At 44.3% G+C, this 14,840-nt stretch overlaps 1 protein-coding gene across 1 annotated transcript; it reads left to right on the top strand.

The window, feature by feature from the left end:
• Positions 1-10,821: 10,821 nt before the first annotated feature.
• Positions 10,822-12,636, top strand: LOC115460626 (C2 calcium-dependent domain-containing protein 4C-like). The gene is made up of 2 exons (XM_030190395.1): positions 10,822-10,873; positions 11,177-12,636. Exon 2 carries the CDS (start codon positions 11,237-11,239, stop codon positions 12,581-12,583), a length of 1,347 nt encoding a protein of 448 aa, XP_030046255.1. The 5' UTR covers positions 10,822-10,873; positions 11,177-11,236; the 3' UTR covers positions 12,584-12,636.
• Positions 12,637-14,840: the final 2,204 nt, after the last annotated feature.

The raw sequence follows: 14,840 nt of genomic DNA, 5'->3' as shown, positions 1-14,840 counted from the left end.
ATCTCAGCATATTTAAGTAATCTGCATAGAGTAGTCAGATTAGATTCATCTATGGGCTAACAAAGGTCAGCCTATTTATTCCACTTAAACCAACCTGGCATTTTAAAACACTTTTTCTAACAAATAAATCTTCAGGTAAGGAGTGCATTGGGGCAGTAAAATCCCCCTTCACTATCAAATATGAAATTGTACCTACCAGGAACACTGTTAATTTTTTTCCACTGATACTATATTATTACAAAAACTTGATAAGATGAAGGCGCAGCCATGATATATTTACGGTCACAATCTCTAGCTGTGTATTAACCATAATGTCTAACATTATAGCTTTTCTTGCTATTTTAAGATTCACTTGATCCACCATAGAAATTTAAACAAAAGGCGTGCACTTAAAGATTCACTAAAAATTTACACACAAAAATTTAAGAGAATGTTAAACAGACTCACCATGCTTCGTCCTCAATAGGACAGTCTCTTGTGTGGTGGATCCTGCAGCTCAATCCACCCACAGCACACAAGTGTACCTGAAGGGTCACGACTCCACACACCAGGGCACTCCTTATTGGGACCACCAACGTCTGGGTTGTCACCAATGAATTTTTAGGTTTATTTATCTTTTACTAAAGTGTATGGACCAGCCACCTTCTAATAGGTGGAATAAATAAACCAAGGCTACGTTTGGAGTGAGAAATGTGATTGTTTATTTATACTCATCATCACAATACCTAGGAATAAATAAATCACCCAAGGCTGCAGCAGTTTGCTCTTTATTAGATACCTTATTTCTTATCAAGTATTTGCACAATTGGTAGATCACTGGGAATACAGATCACTGGGAATACAGAACATTGCTACACAAAATTACTTCTATATCTGAGACTCCAAAGGATGTACTAGCAACCAAATACTTTTATTTATTATTCTCCAAATATATGTTCAATCAATTGCTTATGGGAATACAGTACCACAGCTACACATAAGTGTTCTTCTGGGTCTGGGTCTCCAATGTTTTATTTTAGGGTCTTTTTCACCCTCACCCCAAATTACCAGCTAAAGCCAATTTACAGATATAAAAGACCCAAGGGTACTTATGAGAAAGCAATAGGATTACTTGCCAATTGATTGGTTTCTCATGGGAGTGCAGCCTGGCTTGCACATAGGTGCTGGCGGTGACTGTCTCAACCCCCAAGAAATAGGAAGTACAATCACTTATATATACACTCATTAACATAACAGGTCATTCTGACAATAATCTCATTTATTGGATATATGCTAATGTAATAGTTAACACTGATTGGCTATGGTAATGAGTTGATTAGCATTTACTGGAAAAGCTAACAATAGACCAGCTCTTACTGGAAGACTAACCTGCTTATTTTCGAAGGAGATGACCGGCCATCTTCCGACACAAATCGGGAGATGGCCGACCATCTCATAAACCCGGCCAAATCGGTATAATCGAAAGCCGAGTTTGTCCAGCTTCAACTGCTTTCCGTCGCGGAGCCGGCCAAACTTAAAGGGGGCGGTTCAGCAGGGTACGGAAGGCGGGATGGGGGCGTGGTTACCAGATGGCCGGCTTCGGCCGATAATGGAAAAAAGAAGGCTGGCTCTGATGAACATTTCGCCGGCTTCACTTGGTCCATTTAATTTTAGGACCAAGCCTCAAAAAGGTGCCCCAACTGACCAGATGACCACCGGAGGGAATCGGGGATCACCTCCCTTTACTCCCCCAGTGGTCACCAACCCCCTCCCACTCCCCCCCCAAAATTATTTTTTGCCAGCCTCTATGCCAGCCTGAAGTGTCATACCCAGCTCCATGACAGCAGTATGCAGGTCCCTGGAGCAGTTTTTAGTGGGTGCAGTGCACTTCAGGCAGGTGGACCCAGGCCCATCCCCCCCTACCTGTTACACTTGTGGTGGTAAATGTTGAGCCCTCAACCCCCCCCCCAAACCCACTGTACCCACCTGTAGGTGCCCCCCTTCATCCCTAAGGGCTATGGTAGTGGTGTAGAGTTGTAGGGAGTGGGTTTTGGGGGGATTTGGAGGGCTCAGCACACAAGGTAAGGGAGCTATGCACCTGGGAGCAACTTTTGAAGTCCACTGCAGTGCCCCCTAGGGTGCCCGGTTGGTGTCCTGGCATGTGAGGGGGACCAGTGCACTATGAATGCTGGCTCCTCCCATGACCAAAGGGCTTGCATTTGGCCGGGTTTGGGATGGCCGGGCCCAGTTTCCATTATGGCCGGAAACCGAAGTCGGCCATCTCTAAATCTGGCAATCTCTGAATCCGGCGATCTCAACATTTGACCTAAATGTTGAGATTTGGCCGGCCCCAACCGTATTATCGAAACAAAAGATGGCCGCCCATCTTTTTCGATAATACAGTTGGCGCCACCCCTTTACGGAGCCGGCCCCAAAGATGGCCGGCGCCGTTCGATTATGCCCCTCTAAGTCATCTTCCTGAGGAGTAGTTGCTAACTGTCATATTTCTAAACCCCTGTGGTTAGCTATTTTGCACCTGCACCCTCCCTCATATAGCTTGTGACATTGTGTCTTAACAGATCATGAGATGTTGACTCAGACCTTGGTTCAACTGAAAGTCACTTAGAAATGGGCCTGTCAGTTTTTACTGTCATCTCAGAGCCTGAACCAAAGTATGATTTCAGGCCTGAGAAATACTCCAGAATATACAGGAACCCTGCAGGAACTGCTTCCGTCCCCACGGGAACCCTGCATAAATGCGTTAATCGCTGCATTAACGATTAACCCCGTGGGTTCAGCAGGATTTCCGCAAACCCAGTTCCTGTGCAGGTCTCTACTTCCAGTTTCAATCCTCTGCCCCTTCCTCCCAGAAGGTCACAAACATGTGAACCCTCTCTCCCTCTTTCCCTGATTCAGGACCCTTGTCCTTTCTTCAGATCCCAAGATAGTCTCTCCCTCCCAGTCCTTAGTACCCAGTTCTCCCAGCTAGCAGAGAAAAGAACATCATATACTTTTCAGTTTCCTTTGCAAAGCTCTGGATATTCAATGACAGGCCATGTGCATTGAGTATCTGGGACCCTGCCAGCATGTGCTGACTGCCGGAGCTTATATGGATCCTGGACAATATTCAGCCGGGAGTCATATAAAACACTTATGTGAGCCTCAGCTGAATACTGGACAGAACCTGGTTAAGATGAAGTAGGTGCCCTCACACCCTCCAGAGCCTTAACCTGAGCTCCCCCACTCCCGTAGGCCTCCCTTGGATATCCCTGGTGCTCTAGGGGGTCCTATGGGCAGCAGTGATGCCCACTCACTCCTGTTTCACAAGGCTCTGGCCTCAAAATAGCCACCCTGATCCTTAGCAGCAGTCTCGTGAATACTGCAAGGCTGCTGCTAGGTGTCATGGCAGCCTTTTTGAGGCTGGAGCTACAACAGACAGGAGTGAGTGGGCATCACTGCTGTTCATAGGACCCCCTAGAGCACCAGTGATATCCAAGTGAGGCTCGGGGTGTGGTCTAAGAGGGTGAGAGCAGGAACTTCGGCCAGGGCTCTAATTGTGTTGGGCGGGGGGGGGGGGGGGGGGGGGGGGGGGGAGGAGGGGCACCAGAAGCCCTAATACCACTATCTAGAAGTTAACCAGGCACCACTGACCAATATTCAGACCAGTGCCTGGCTAACATGGCGTTTGCTGTCCTAACTTTAGCTGCTTACTTAACCAGTTAGTGGTCTGAATATCGCCGCTAACCAGTTAAGCACAGGCTCAGTCCAGGCTCTGCCCATGAACCACTCTGGTATTACCCGGACATTGTGTTGGTTAGTGCTGATATTCAGCGGCACTGTCCGGTTAAAGTGCTGCTGAAATCAGCAGTTAGGTGGCCACAAGTGACTTAATCAGGCAGAAGACTCTTCTGCCCAGTTAAATTGCTGTGAATATTGATTGTTGTGTGTTTATAAAAATTTCTGTTCAAACATTTCTGGTCAGTATATGGTTATATAATTTTGTATTTTCTGATTGGATTTTTAATTGTTTTTGACTGAAGTTAAATCTTGCTTTTGTTTTTATATGTTCATAATAACCACAATATTTTTTTATTATGCATTTTCCAAAAAATACATCTTGTACACCATTCGGTGAAACAAAAAGCAATAATTAAGAAATCACCACAAATATTTAAAATTTCAATAACTGATCAATCCCCTGAAAAGTCCACCAGTATCAGAATCCCAAGAAAAACATACAGTGGGGTAAAGACTCCAAGCTGGTGCCAGCAAACAAAATTAGTAGATAAAAATCAAGCCTTGCCTGCAGCTAAAACAGGGAGTATCGGGAGAAAAGGTAGTCAGAACAGAATCCGCTTTATCACAGTGACCTGTGTAGTTTATAGTTTTCAAATATATAAATTATAGCATCAATAATATATAAATATCTATGATTACAAATAATAATATCAAACAAAACTACCAAAATTAATAAATATTGTGAAATGTGCTCAGTTCACCAGTGTGATCACATACCAAAACTGTCAGTGAATACTGGACTTGGAACCATCATCGCACATTTATGTTTCAATATAAGTGACCAAAGAATATATATATATATGGTCACAACTCAACTGGAGTAGGCACTGTAACAAGACCAAGTACCACAACATATGCACCTTATAATAAGTAGGTTGACTTTCAGTTCTTTAGTAATATATTAATGAACTGATATACTAAATCAAAAGTCACTTATCTTTATCCAGATTTGTTATTGTATCAGATAAATTGCTGTATTAGATGGTGAATCAGCAGAGAGTATCCAAGTCCATTAACTATTAAAACATGTCCATAAGCTACTGTATATCCAATAAACATCCAAATTTCCTCAACATAGATGTGGTTTCACATTGGGCTTCATCAGGAGGAAAAAATGAGGAGGAGGAAACTCCCCACAGGTCCAAACACAACAAAGCGTGTTCTACATGTGTAACTGGGAGACAAATCCATGGCCCACCATTGCTCCACCATGTGTGTGCCCCTTTGCTGTTAGGTGCTACCTTAGGGGCCCTTTTACTAAGCTGCGGTAGAAAGGGCCCTACACTAGTGGCGGGGGCTGTTTTTGCTGCACACTGATGCCCTTTTTACTGCAGCGAGCAAAAAGGCCAAAAAAATGGCCAAGCGGTAAGGTTTCACGTACTACGTGGCCATGTGGGGGGGGGGGGGCATTTCCACCACCCATTGAGTTGGCAGTAGGGGTTCCCGCGCTAACCCGGTGGTAACCAGGTAGCATGTGGTGCTGCCCGATTACCACAAGGTTAGCGCCTGAGGAAATATTTTTCAAATATTTCTGCTAGCGCCGGGAATGCCGAATGCTAGGGGTGGAACTACAGCTGGCGCCCGTGTTAGACTGGCAGTAGCTCCAGATTGGCACTTGGTAAACCCGCAGTGGGCTTACTGCCAGTTTTTAAAAGGGCCCCTTATAGAATAGTGCCTAGTGCACATAGGTGCCTGTCAATCAGTAGTGTCTTTGACGTACCTAAGTGGTGCCTACCTCTAGGTACCAGCATACAAAAATAATCAAATTCATTAATATCTACATTTACATAGACGCTTAAGCCAAAACGGTGCCCCCAATTGCACTACCCAAGGTCTCGCTATCAAGAATCATTTCCTCTTTTTCTGTGTTAATTTTGTTACCTCCCTTTTCTTCACATAAAGCCTTAGAACCCAATCCCTATCAGGGTCCAATACAAAATCTACAGTCAGGGTTGCCAACTGCTCAGATTCTGCTGGAAGTTCCATGCCACTGCTGTTATAAAGAACTCCTAATTTATCCAATGCTTCAAAAGAATTCAAGGGATCAAACTGTGACCTAACAGAGTCTGTAGCCTCTAACTCCTCATTCTGGAATGGAGAAAGATAAAAAGCCCTAGTAGGAGGCCATGTACTCTCCGTTATCTTCAACGCTTCAAAAACATATAGTTTAAATAAATCCACAGGAGGAGACAAAGAAATCAGGAAAATTAACAAATCGGAGTCCACCTTCTCAGCAAATTCTCCAACACTACTTTTCCATCCAAAGCTAGATTATCCTTAAGTACACTCACACTGCTGAAACTACTCTACTTTGGATTGCATAATACCTAATTGTTTTTTTTATGATCTTGAACTTTCAATATAGTCTCTCTAATTTTACCTGAGAACTCTTGCAATTGTTGAAGGTACTTTGGTCAAAATGTTCAGATTCTTCAAGCTCAGTGACAGCCTCCCAAATTCCTTCTAAGCTGAAACCTTAGGTCTCACCAATGAGGTAGAGGCATTAACTCTTGAAGAAAGTTATCTTCCAAATTCACAAACCGCTTGCAGGGCTGGTGCAAGAGTTTTGAATGCCCTATGCCGGGGGGGGGGGGGGGGGGGGGGGGGGGGGGGGGGGCAACCTGCAGCCAGTGAGCCGCATGCAGCCTACCATTGAATTTTATGTGTCCTGCAAGTCCATGAAAAGTATACACAGAAAACAGCCCACACAAATGTCGTTAACCAGAGTTTTGTTGTCAGTGAAATTATTGAAAGATACAACAAGACAAAACTTGTTTGATAGTGTTAGCAACTGATCGAAAAGACAAAATTATACTGTAACAAACTATTCTGGTAGTAATTTATATGCATTCAGTCATCATATTGTACTTTGTTGGCAGTGAGTTATATGGTATATTTGTTAATTTTCTGTGTGCAGCCCACTAGGGATAGTACTGACATTCAAACAACCCTCTCTGTGTATAAAGGCTGCCCAGTGCCCACCTCTGTACTAGGCAAACCTTCAGTCTCCCCTTCCCACCACCACTATCAATTATCTTTCAGGCTCCTAATCTGCCCCTCCCCCACCAAGACATCATGCTTTTAAATATAAACTTTGTTGCATGTGTGTGCATAATAAGGTCAGTTTCTAAAAGTCATTTACAAAGGAAAATGGCTATTTGAAAATTGTTCAACCTTCCTGCAAGTAAAATTATGCACTGATGTCTCATTGAGTTTGTGTGGTTGTCAGGCTCTTATTCTTTGCATTGACTGCAGCTTCTGTTTGTTGCCCCCAAGATGCTGCTGCCTTGATTGATCATCTAATCCTGCCTAACAGCTGGTTTTTTCCAGGTGACTTGAAAGATGACGTATCAGTGGTTCCACCTGCACCAACCATGCCAACTTTATACTCAACTGAGGCAAGATGCCTTCCTGCGCACTCAGACTGGCAGCTCTTCCTCCTGCACAATTCATCGAAGACCGAAACATCAAATCGCCACATATGTTCCTGTAGGTGGACTAGTTCAGCAGAATTTGCAGCTCTGAGCTCAACTACGTTTCCTGGCCAGGGGAGTCCGCTAAAAAAACTTCCTACATGGGACTCCCCAATGGCTCCACTGCCGAAGCCATCTGTGCAGAGCCAGCTTTAAAAACAAGCGGTTCCATTGGAGGCTCCAAGGTCTGCAGGAAAGACAGTCAAAATATGCAAGCACAAATTAACTGAATAAGAGAGCATCTGCTACCCTACCAACTTGTTGCCACCTTCTTTGATCCCAATGTATTTTTATTTGCACAGGATGTTCTTTAGTCACTGAGAAGAGAAAACCATGGATCTGCTGTAGTGTGTGGCATTGTATCAGGAAGAAAGGTTGGGCTCTTTAACATCATATTACGTGTTTCCATGTTTCAATTATTATTATTCTGAAAACTAGGTATATTTGCAGCCCTCACGCACTGATACCCCCCCCCCCCCCGAGTTTAGCATACCTCCTACCCATCCCCACCCTGTTAGACTGTCAATGAAATGCTTGGAAGTTTTTCTTATATATACTGCCATCTACCCATAGGCGTAGTTTGACTGTTTCATTTGGGGGGGCAAAGAATGGGCGGAGCATATTAGTATATCATTTGCATATATACATATGCAAATGAATATGCTAATATGGAGGAAGGAATTGAAATTTACAGGCAAAATATCACAGATGCACATTTCAAAAAGCTGACACATTTCGATTAATAAATTATGAATAAAATACTTTTATCTACCTTTGTTGTCTGATCATTTAGTTTTTCTAATCACTTTGGTCCCAGTGTCTTCTGTTTTATGCAGTGTCTTCTTTCCAGTAAGCTTCCCTCTGCTCCCCACCCTCCCAGTCCCATCCATCTCTTGCTCCTTCCCTCTGCTCCCACCCCTCCCAGTCCCATCCATCTTCTGTTCCTTCCCTCTGCTCACCATCCCTCCGTCCCATCCATCTTCTGCTCCTTCCCTCTGCTGTGCCTGACCTCTCCCAGTCCCAACCATCTCTTGCTCCTTCCCTCTGCTCCCCACCCCTCCCAGTCCCATCCATCTTCCCTCTGCTCCCCACCCCTCCCAGTCCCATCCATCTCTTGCTCCTTCCTCTGCTCCCCACCCCTCCCAGTCCATCCATCTCCTGGTCCTTCCCTCTGCTCCCAACGCTCCCAGTCCCATCCATCTCTTACTCCTTCCCTCTGCTCCCCACCCTCCCACTCCCATCCATCTCTTGCTCCTTCCCTCTGCTCCCCACCCCTCCCAGTCCCATCCATCTTCTGTTCCTTCCCTCTGCTCACCATCCCTCCGTCCCATCCATCTTCTGCTCTTCCCTCTGCTGTGCCTGACCTCTCCCAATCCCATCCATCTCCTGGTCCATCCCTCTGCTCCCCACCCCTCCATCTCTTGCTCCTTCCCTCTGCTCCCCACCCCTCCCAGTCCCAACCATCTCTTGCTCCTTCCCTCTGCTCCCCACCCCTCCCAGTCCCATCCATCTTCTGTTCCTTCCCTCTGCTCCCCACCCCTCCCAGTCCCATCCATCTTCTGTTCCTTCCCTCTGCTCACCATCCCTCCGTCCCATCCATCTTCTGCTCCTTCCATCTGCTGTGCCTGACCTCTCCCAATCCCATCCATCTCCTGGTCCATCCCTCTGCTCCCCACCCTCCCAGTCCCATCCATCTCTTGCTCCTTCCCTCTGCTCCCCAGCCCTCCCAGTACCATCCATCTTCCCTCTGCTCCCCACCCCTCCCAGTTCCATCCATCTTCCTTCTACTGCCCCCCCCGCGAGGTCCAGATCGTGACTCCGTCTACCCCTCTCTCTTCCTCCCTCCCTCTGGCGCAGGCAACAGTCTTCAGCTTTTTCAGCGTTCCTGGCAGCGGTAGCGATGTACACGCTGCCTTCGGTCTGCCCCGGAAGCCTTCTCTTCAAGTTCCTGTTCCCACCTATGTGGGAACAGGAACTTGAAGAGAAGGCTTTGGGGCAGAGCCGAAAGCAGAGTATACATCGCTACCGCTGCCAGGAACGCTGAAAAAGACTGCTGCCTGCGCCGGAGGGAGGGAGGAAGAGAGAGGGGTAGACGGACACACTCCTTTCCGTCCGCTTGGCTTCCCTGCCCTCTCTGTCTGCGTCCCGCCTTCCTCTGACGTCAGAGGAAGGCGGGACGCAGACAGAGAGGGAAGGGAAGCCAAGCGGATGGAGAGGAGCGCGTGCCTGCATGTGTTTTTTTTAAACTAATGGCGAGGCGGCGCCTCGTCGTCGTTTGGGGGGGCATTGCCCCCCCTCGCCCCCCCAGTCTACGCCTATGATCTACCACATTTGCTTATTTCCGATCTGACGAAGAAGGGCAACCTTCGAAAGCTAATCAAGAAATGTATTAAGTTATGTCCAATAAAAAAGGTATCATCTTATTTTCTTTTCCATGTTTTATTTGTTTGGTTTTTATTACCTTTAAAAGTGGACTAACATGGCTACCACACCACTCCACTGGGCTATGAAGATATGTCAAATTGAAGAACTATACATTTTCAACTTTGTAAGTCATCTCCAGTAAACATCATTGTAATCAGGGCTGGCTTTAGGTGGGGTGCAAAATTAGGGCAATTGCTGTGGGTCTGCTGGCAGGCATTGGGGCCCCTTCAGTAATTTCTATCCTGGGACTCAGTGCTAAAAACACCAGTGCGCCTATAGAACGGCTTAGTAAACAGGGCCCATAGACTGGCCCTGAATGAAGTATAATTTATAGAACTGTGAAACTGTATTTATACATCCCTGAAAACAATTTGTTAACATTCTAGAAATGATTTAAAAAGTAACATTTTACAAAGTTGAGGACAATTAATCAATGTTTTGATTATTATGTATTTTGCATTATTTATTTTATTTATATCCTGTCTTTACTCAAAGTAGGTAACCGAAAAACATACATATAATCAAAAATGTGGGATACAAATGCAAAAAAATAAAAAAAGTAAAAAAATAAACATAGCAAACAACAAAATCAGCAACAATCAATACATCAACCCAATCAGCTAACCCCCCCCCCCCCCCCCCCCCAGTTATTTCACTCTTCTAGGAAGGCCTTTAAAAAATATACTAGGGCTGCAGAAATGCAAAACGTCGATTAAAAATTATCTACCACTGCATAAACGGGGGTATTTCCAAAGAAAAATAACTTATTCATACTGAACTATTCATCATCCTGCTCCCCAGCAGCTTAAAGATAGGACGCCTGGGAAATTACCCATAGTAATTTGCATTTGCAGAGCAGTAAAACAGCTTGTTCCTTATTATTATTATTTTTTTTTGCTAGAAGTTCTGCGCCACTGCAGAAGGAAGAAGAACGGTATTTTATGATGTCAGGGAATACTTTCCTCTGTGGGTGGAGCTTTAGGAGGGGCACGTCAGACGTCCCTGAATTAGAGCAACGACAGAGGTTCTGCTCTCCGGAAAGAATAGGAGGCGTGGTTAAATGGCTCATAGAATTTTCTGATTGGCTGCAGAACTGACAAAAAGCCAATTTATAAATGAGAAAGGCCAGCTCTGCTTAAATACTGTTGTCGAATTGTTAGTGCTTCCGTGTGCCTCAGCCGTGCCCATCAAAACTGAAGGTATGCATTTACACCCATAGCTGAAAATGTAAATAAGGTTGCCGAATTGTCTTACCGTTCTTTTCCCCTTTATAGGTGAAAGCTGCGAGGTTATATAGTTATTAGTTTAAATGCATCCTAGAACGAGACAGAAAAATAATACAAAAAGAAAACAGTTACATGTTTTTCATGAAGTGGGGAGGGGAGGGGAATTGAAAATCCTGATTAGTTTCTGTATAAAAGTGGCAACGATAGCCAGAACTGCGCTTGTGTTGTTTTCTTATCGATACAATACCAGATTTGTTCTTTTTCTGTATTCTGCAGGTTGGAGGAGCGCGACTGTTGCTGATTCTGTTCTGCAGAAACTTTGTCTTAGACCTCTCGATGTGGTTGCTGGACAAGTTACGGGAGACGGCGGAAAGCGGCAGCGGAGTTCTGTCCTATTTGGAAACCGATCGCATCATGCTGGGAAAACAGCGAGCTTCCTCGGAGAGATCCAAGAAAGGGGCAGTGTTCCCCAACGTTCTGACACCCGACCAGATCCTGATTCGCATCCCTCCGAAACTGACGGCTCAGCTAGAGATCGGGGCGATTCCTCGCTACAGATCTTCCCCCAATATCCACATTGCCGTCTCGGAACCCACAGGGGCAGCTCACAGTGCGCACCAAGGCATGCCATTCGCAGAGCTCCATGTCATCCGGATTGAAAGTGCCGAGGATGCCCCCGCAGATCTGACCTACAGCGACGAGGAAAGTACCAATGCTGATCCTCAGTCACAGGCTGCACTGTCTCTGCCTCATTTGCCCAAAGCACAGACCTCCTATGGCTTTTGCACTTTACTGGAAAGCCCCCACACTAGAAGGAAAGAATCTCTCTTTCACAGTGAGCCTGTCAACTTATTGGGGAAACCCTGTGTACACCCAAGATCTAGATCCAACACCTGCTGCAAAGGGGTTGCTCCTCCACACAGTGTCAGCCCTGTGTTTGCCAGACTTTCTCCCACAAACATGTTCCCATACAGACAAGGGACTTTGGATAGTGACACGGCTTCTTCTACCGAATCTTCTCCCTTTAGTTCGCCTCTTCTCCATCGATCCCTGCCAAGATCCAGCTCTTTGTTCAAAGCTCTGAGCCAAGACAGACTGTTTTGTAGGGCATTCAAAGTCAACAAGAAACCTGTCATAACAAGGAACAACTCTATATCCACGGAGGAGGGGAGCTCCACGGACAGTAGCCCAAATATCACCAGAAGGGCATCGGAGGGATTGATTGAGCCTGTATCCTCGGAGGGCTGTCATTTTTCACCTTCGCCCATGTTTCCACTGGACCTGATGTATAGCAGGGAGAGATTTATCAGGGAAAACACAGTGCATCTGGATAGGGGAGGCGTGTTGAGGCTGTCTGCTGAATACTGTCCACAAAACAAAAGACTTAGAATTCGCTTGATTAGTGCTGAAGGACTTTATCATACGTTTGTGGAGTCAAAAAGTATTAACTGTTGTATCAGTCTTTCTCTTGGTCCAGGGAAAGTACAAAAACAGAAAAGTACTGTTATAAGGAAAAGCAGGAACCCGATTTTTAATGAAGATTTTTTCTTTGATGGTATATGTGAAGAGGACCTTTTTAACAGATCTATAAAGTTAAAAGCAGTGAATAAGGGTAACAGTATGAAAAGAGACTTCATGTTAGGGAAGTGTGAACTCCGCTTGATAAGCATCTTGCCAGCATAAAACTGATATGTATGTTTATTTATTTATTTTTGTATTGCATATATATGTTTTCAATAAACAGTTTTTGAATGCATAACTATTTCTCCCTTACTTTTATAGTTTTCAATTGACAGTGCGCATTACAATTAAAAAAATAATAAACTTGTGTCTCTATACTTAGCGCCTGAGACAATAATTCTTGGCGTATTAAGCAAGGCACATGATAGGTAAACAGTTTGTTTTCATTTCTTGGACAGTTTAATTACTGTAGCGAATACGATGTAGAGAAACAATATTTTTGTAATACAAGAGTAAGAATCATTTCTGGAAGCGAGTTAACTTCTAATGTTTCTATAGTTTGGGATAATAATTTCTTATGCTGCAAGCAGGTTTAGAATTAATCAACTTTAATATTTACTACTCCTACTACTTAACATTTCTAAAGCGCTATTAGGGTTACGCAGCACTGTACAGTTTAACACAGTCCCTGCTCAAAGGAACTTACAATCTAAAGGACAAAACGTACAGACAATCAATTGGGGCAGTCAAGATTTCCTGAATAGAGGTATAATAGTTAGGTACCAAAAGCGACATTGAAGAGGTAGGCTTTGAGCAAGGATTTGAAGATGGGCAGGAAGTACAGGTAGATTAAATCATTTAAGACCAGCCATATATCTTCGTGAAAAACTGATTCAGAAGAGCGGTAAACAATCCTTTTATTGTACATGAAACTTTTTTCTATATATGTATTTATTTATTTACCTAAGCTGATCTCATTTTCCATAACTATTGACTGTTAGACCTGAATTAAAATGTTAAGCATCTTTTGATAAGCTACTTCCTCGTGACCTAGGTTGGCCACTATCAGAGGCAAGGTGCTAGGCTCGATGGACTTTTGGTCTAAGACCATAAGCATAGTTTGGAGTGGGAATATGAAGGTAGTTCCCCCCCACCACCACCAATGTTACACTTGTTGAATTTGTCCTTTCTCCCCAAGGCCAATATGATTTTTTTACCTGTTGCTGCCTCTCCACTACACCTACGTCTGAGACAGCATGGCTTGTCTTATGTTCCTATGTTCTTCACAATAGCTGTAGGTGAGCTAGATTTTGCAATAAGCAAAGAAGAACTGTTGCAAAACATAGAAGGAGACTGAGCCTTGTAACACCAACATGCAAAACGTGACTTCATGTCGGTGTTCGTCTCCATTTGTGAAGAGTTAATTTGCTGTGCATTTGAACAAGATAAGTTCTGAAATGTGCTGGGACCGCTGCTTTTTAATATATTTATAAATGACCTAGAGATGGGAGTAACTAGTGAGGTAATTAAATTTGCTGATGACACAAAGTTATTCAAAGTTATTAAATCGCGGGAGGATTGTGAAAAATTACAAGAGGACCTTACGAGACTGGGAGACTGGGCGTCTAAATGGCAGATGGCGTTTAATGTGAGCAAGTGCAAAGTGATGCATGTGGGAAACAGGAACCTGAATTATAGCTACGTCATGCAAGGTTCCACGTTAGGAGTCACGGACCAAGAAAGGGATCTAGGTGTCGTCGTTGATTATTCGTTGAAACCTTCTGCTCAGTGTGCTGCTGCGGCTAAGAAAGCTAATAGAATGTTAGGTATTATTGGGAAAGGAATGGAAAACAAAAATTAGGATGTTTTAATGCCTTTGTATCGCTCCATGGTGCAACCACACCTCGAATATTGTGTTCAATTCTGGTTGCTGTATCTCAAAAAAGATATAGTGGAATTAGAAAAGGTGCAGAGAAGGGTGATGAAAATGATAAAGGGGATAGGACAACTTCCCTATGACGAAAGGCTAAAGTGGCTTGGGCTCTTCAGGTTGGAGAAAAGGTGGCTGAGGGGAGATATGATAGAGGTCTATAAAATAATGAATGGAATTGAACGGGTAGATGTGAAGCGTCTGTTCAAGCTTTCCAAAAATAGTAGGACTAGGGGGCATGCAATGAAGCTACAATGTAGTAAATTTACAACGAATCGGAGAACATTTTTCTTCACTCAACATGTGATTAAACTCTGGAATTCGTTGCCAGAGAATGTGCTAAAGGCGGTTAGTTTAGCAGAGTTTAAAAAAGGTTTGGACGGCTTCCTAAAGGAAAAGTCCATAGACCGTTATTAAATGGACTTTGGGGAAAATCCACTATTTCTGGGATAAGCAGTATAAAATGTTTTGTACTTTTTAGGGATCTTGCCAGGTATTTGTGATCTGGATTGGCCACTGTTGGAAACAGGATGCTGGGCTTGATGGACC

This window comes from Microcaecilia unicolor, chromosome 1 (genome assembly GCF_901765095.1).
Source record: "Microcaecilia unicolor chromosome 1, aMicUni1.1, whole genome shotgun sequence".
Lineage (NCBI taxonomy): Eukaryota > Metazoa > Chordata > Amphibia > Gymnophiona > Siphonopidae > Microcaecilia > Microcaecilia unicolor.
The sequence above is the reverse complement of the archived record's forward strand: the minus strand, read 5'-3'. Positions and strand labels throughout refer to the sequence as shown.

Coding starts and splice junctions, on each gene's coding strand:
- LOC115460626 (XM_030190395.1), top strand. CDS start 11,237: ATGTGGTTGCTGGACAAGTTACGGGAGACGGCGGAAAGCGGCAGCGGA.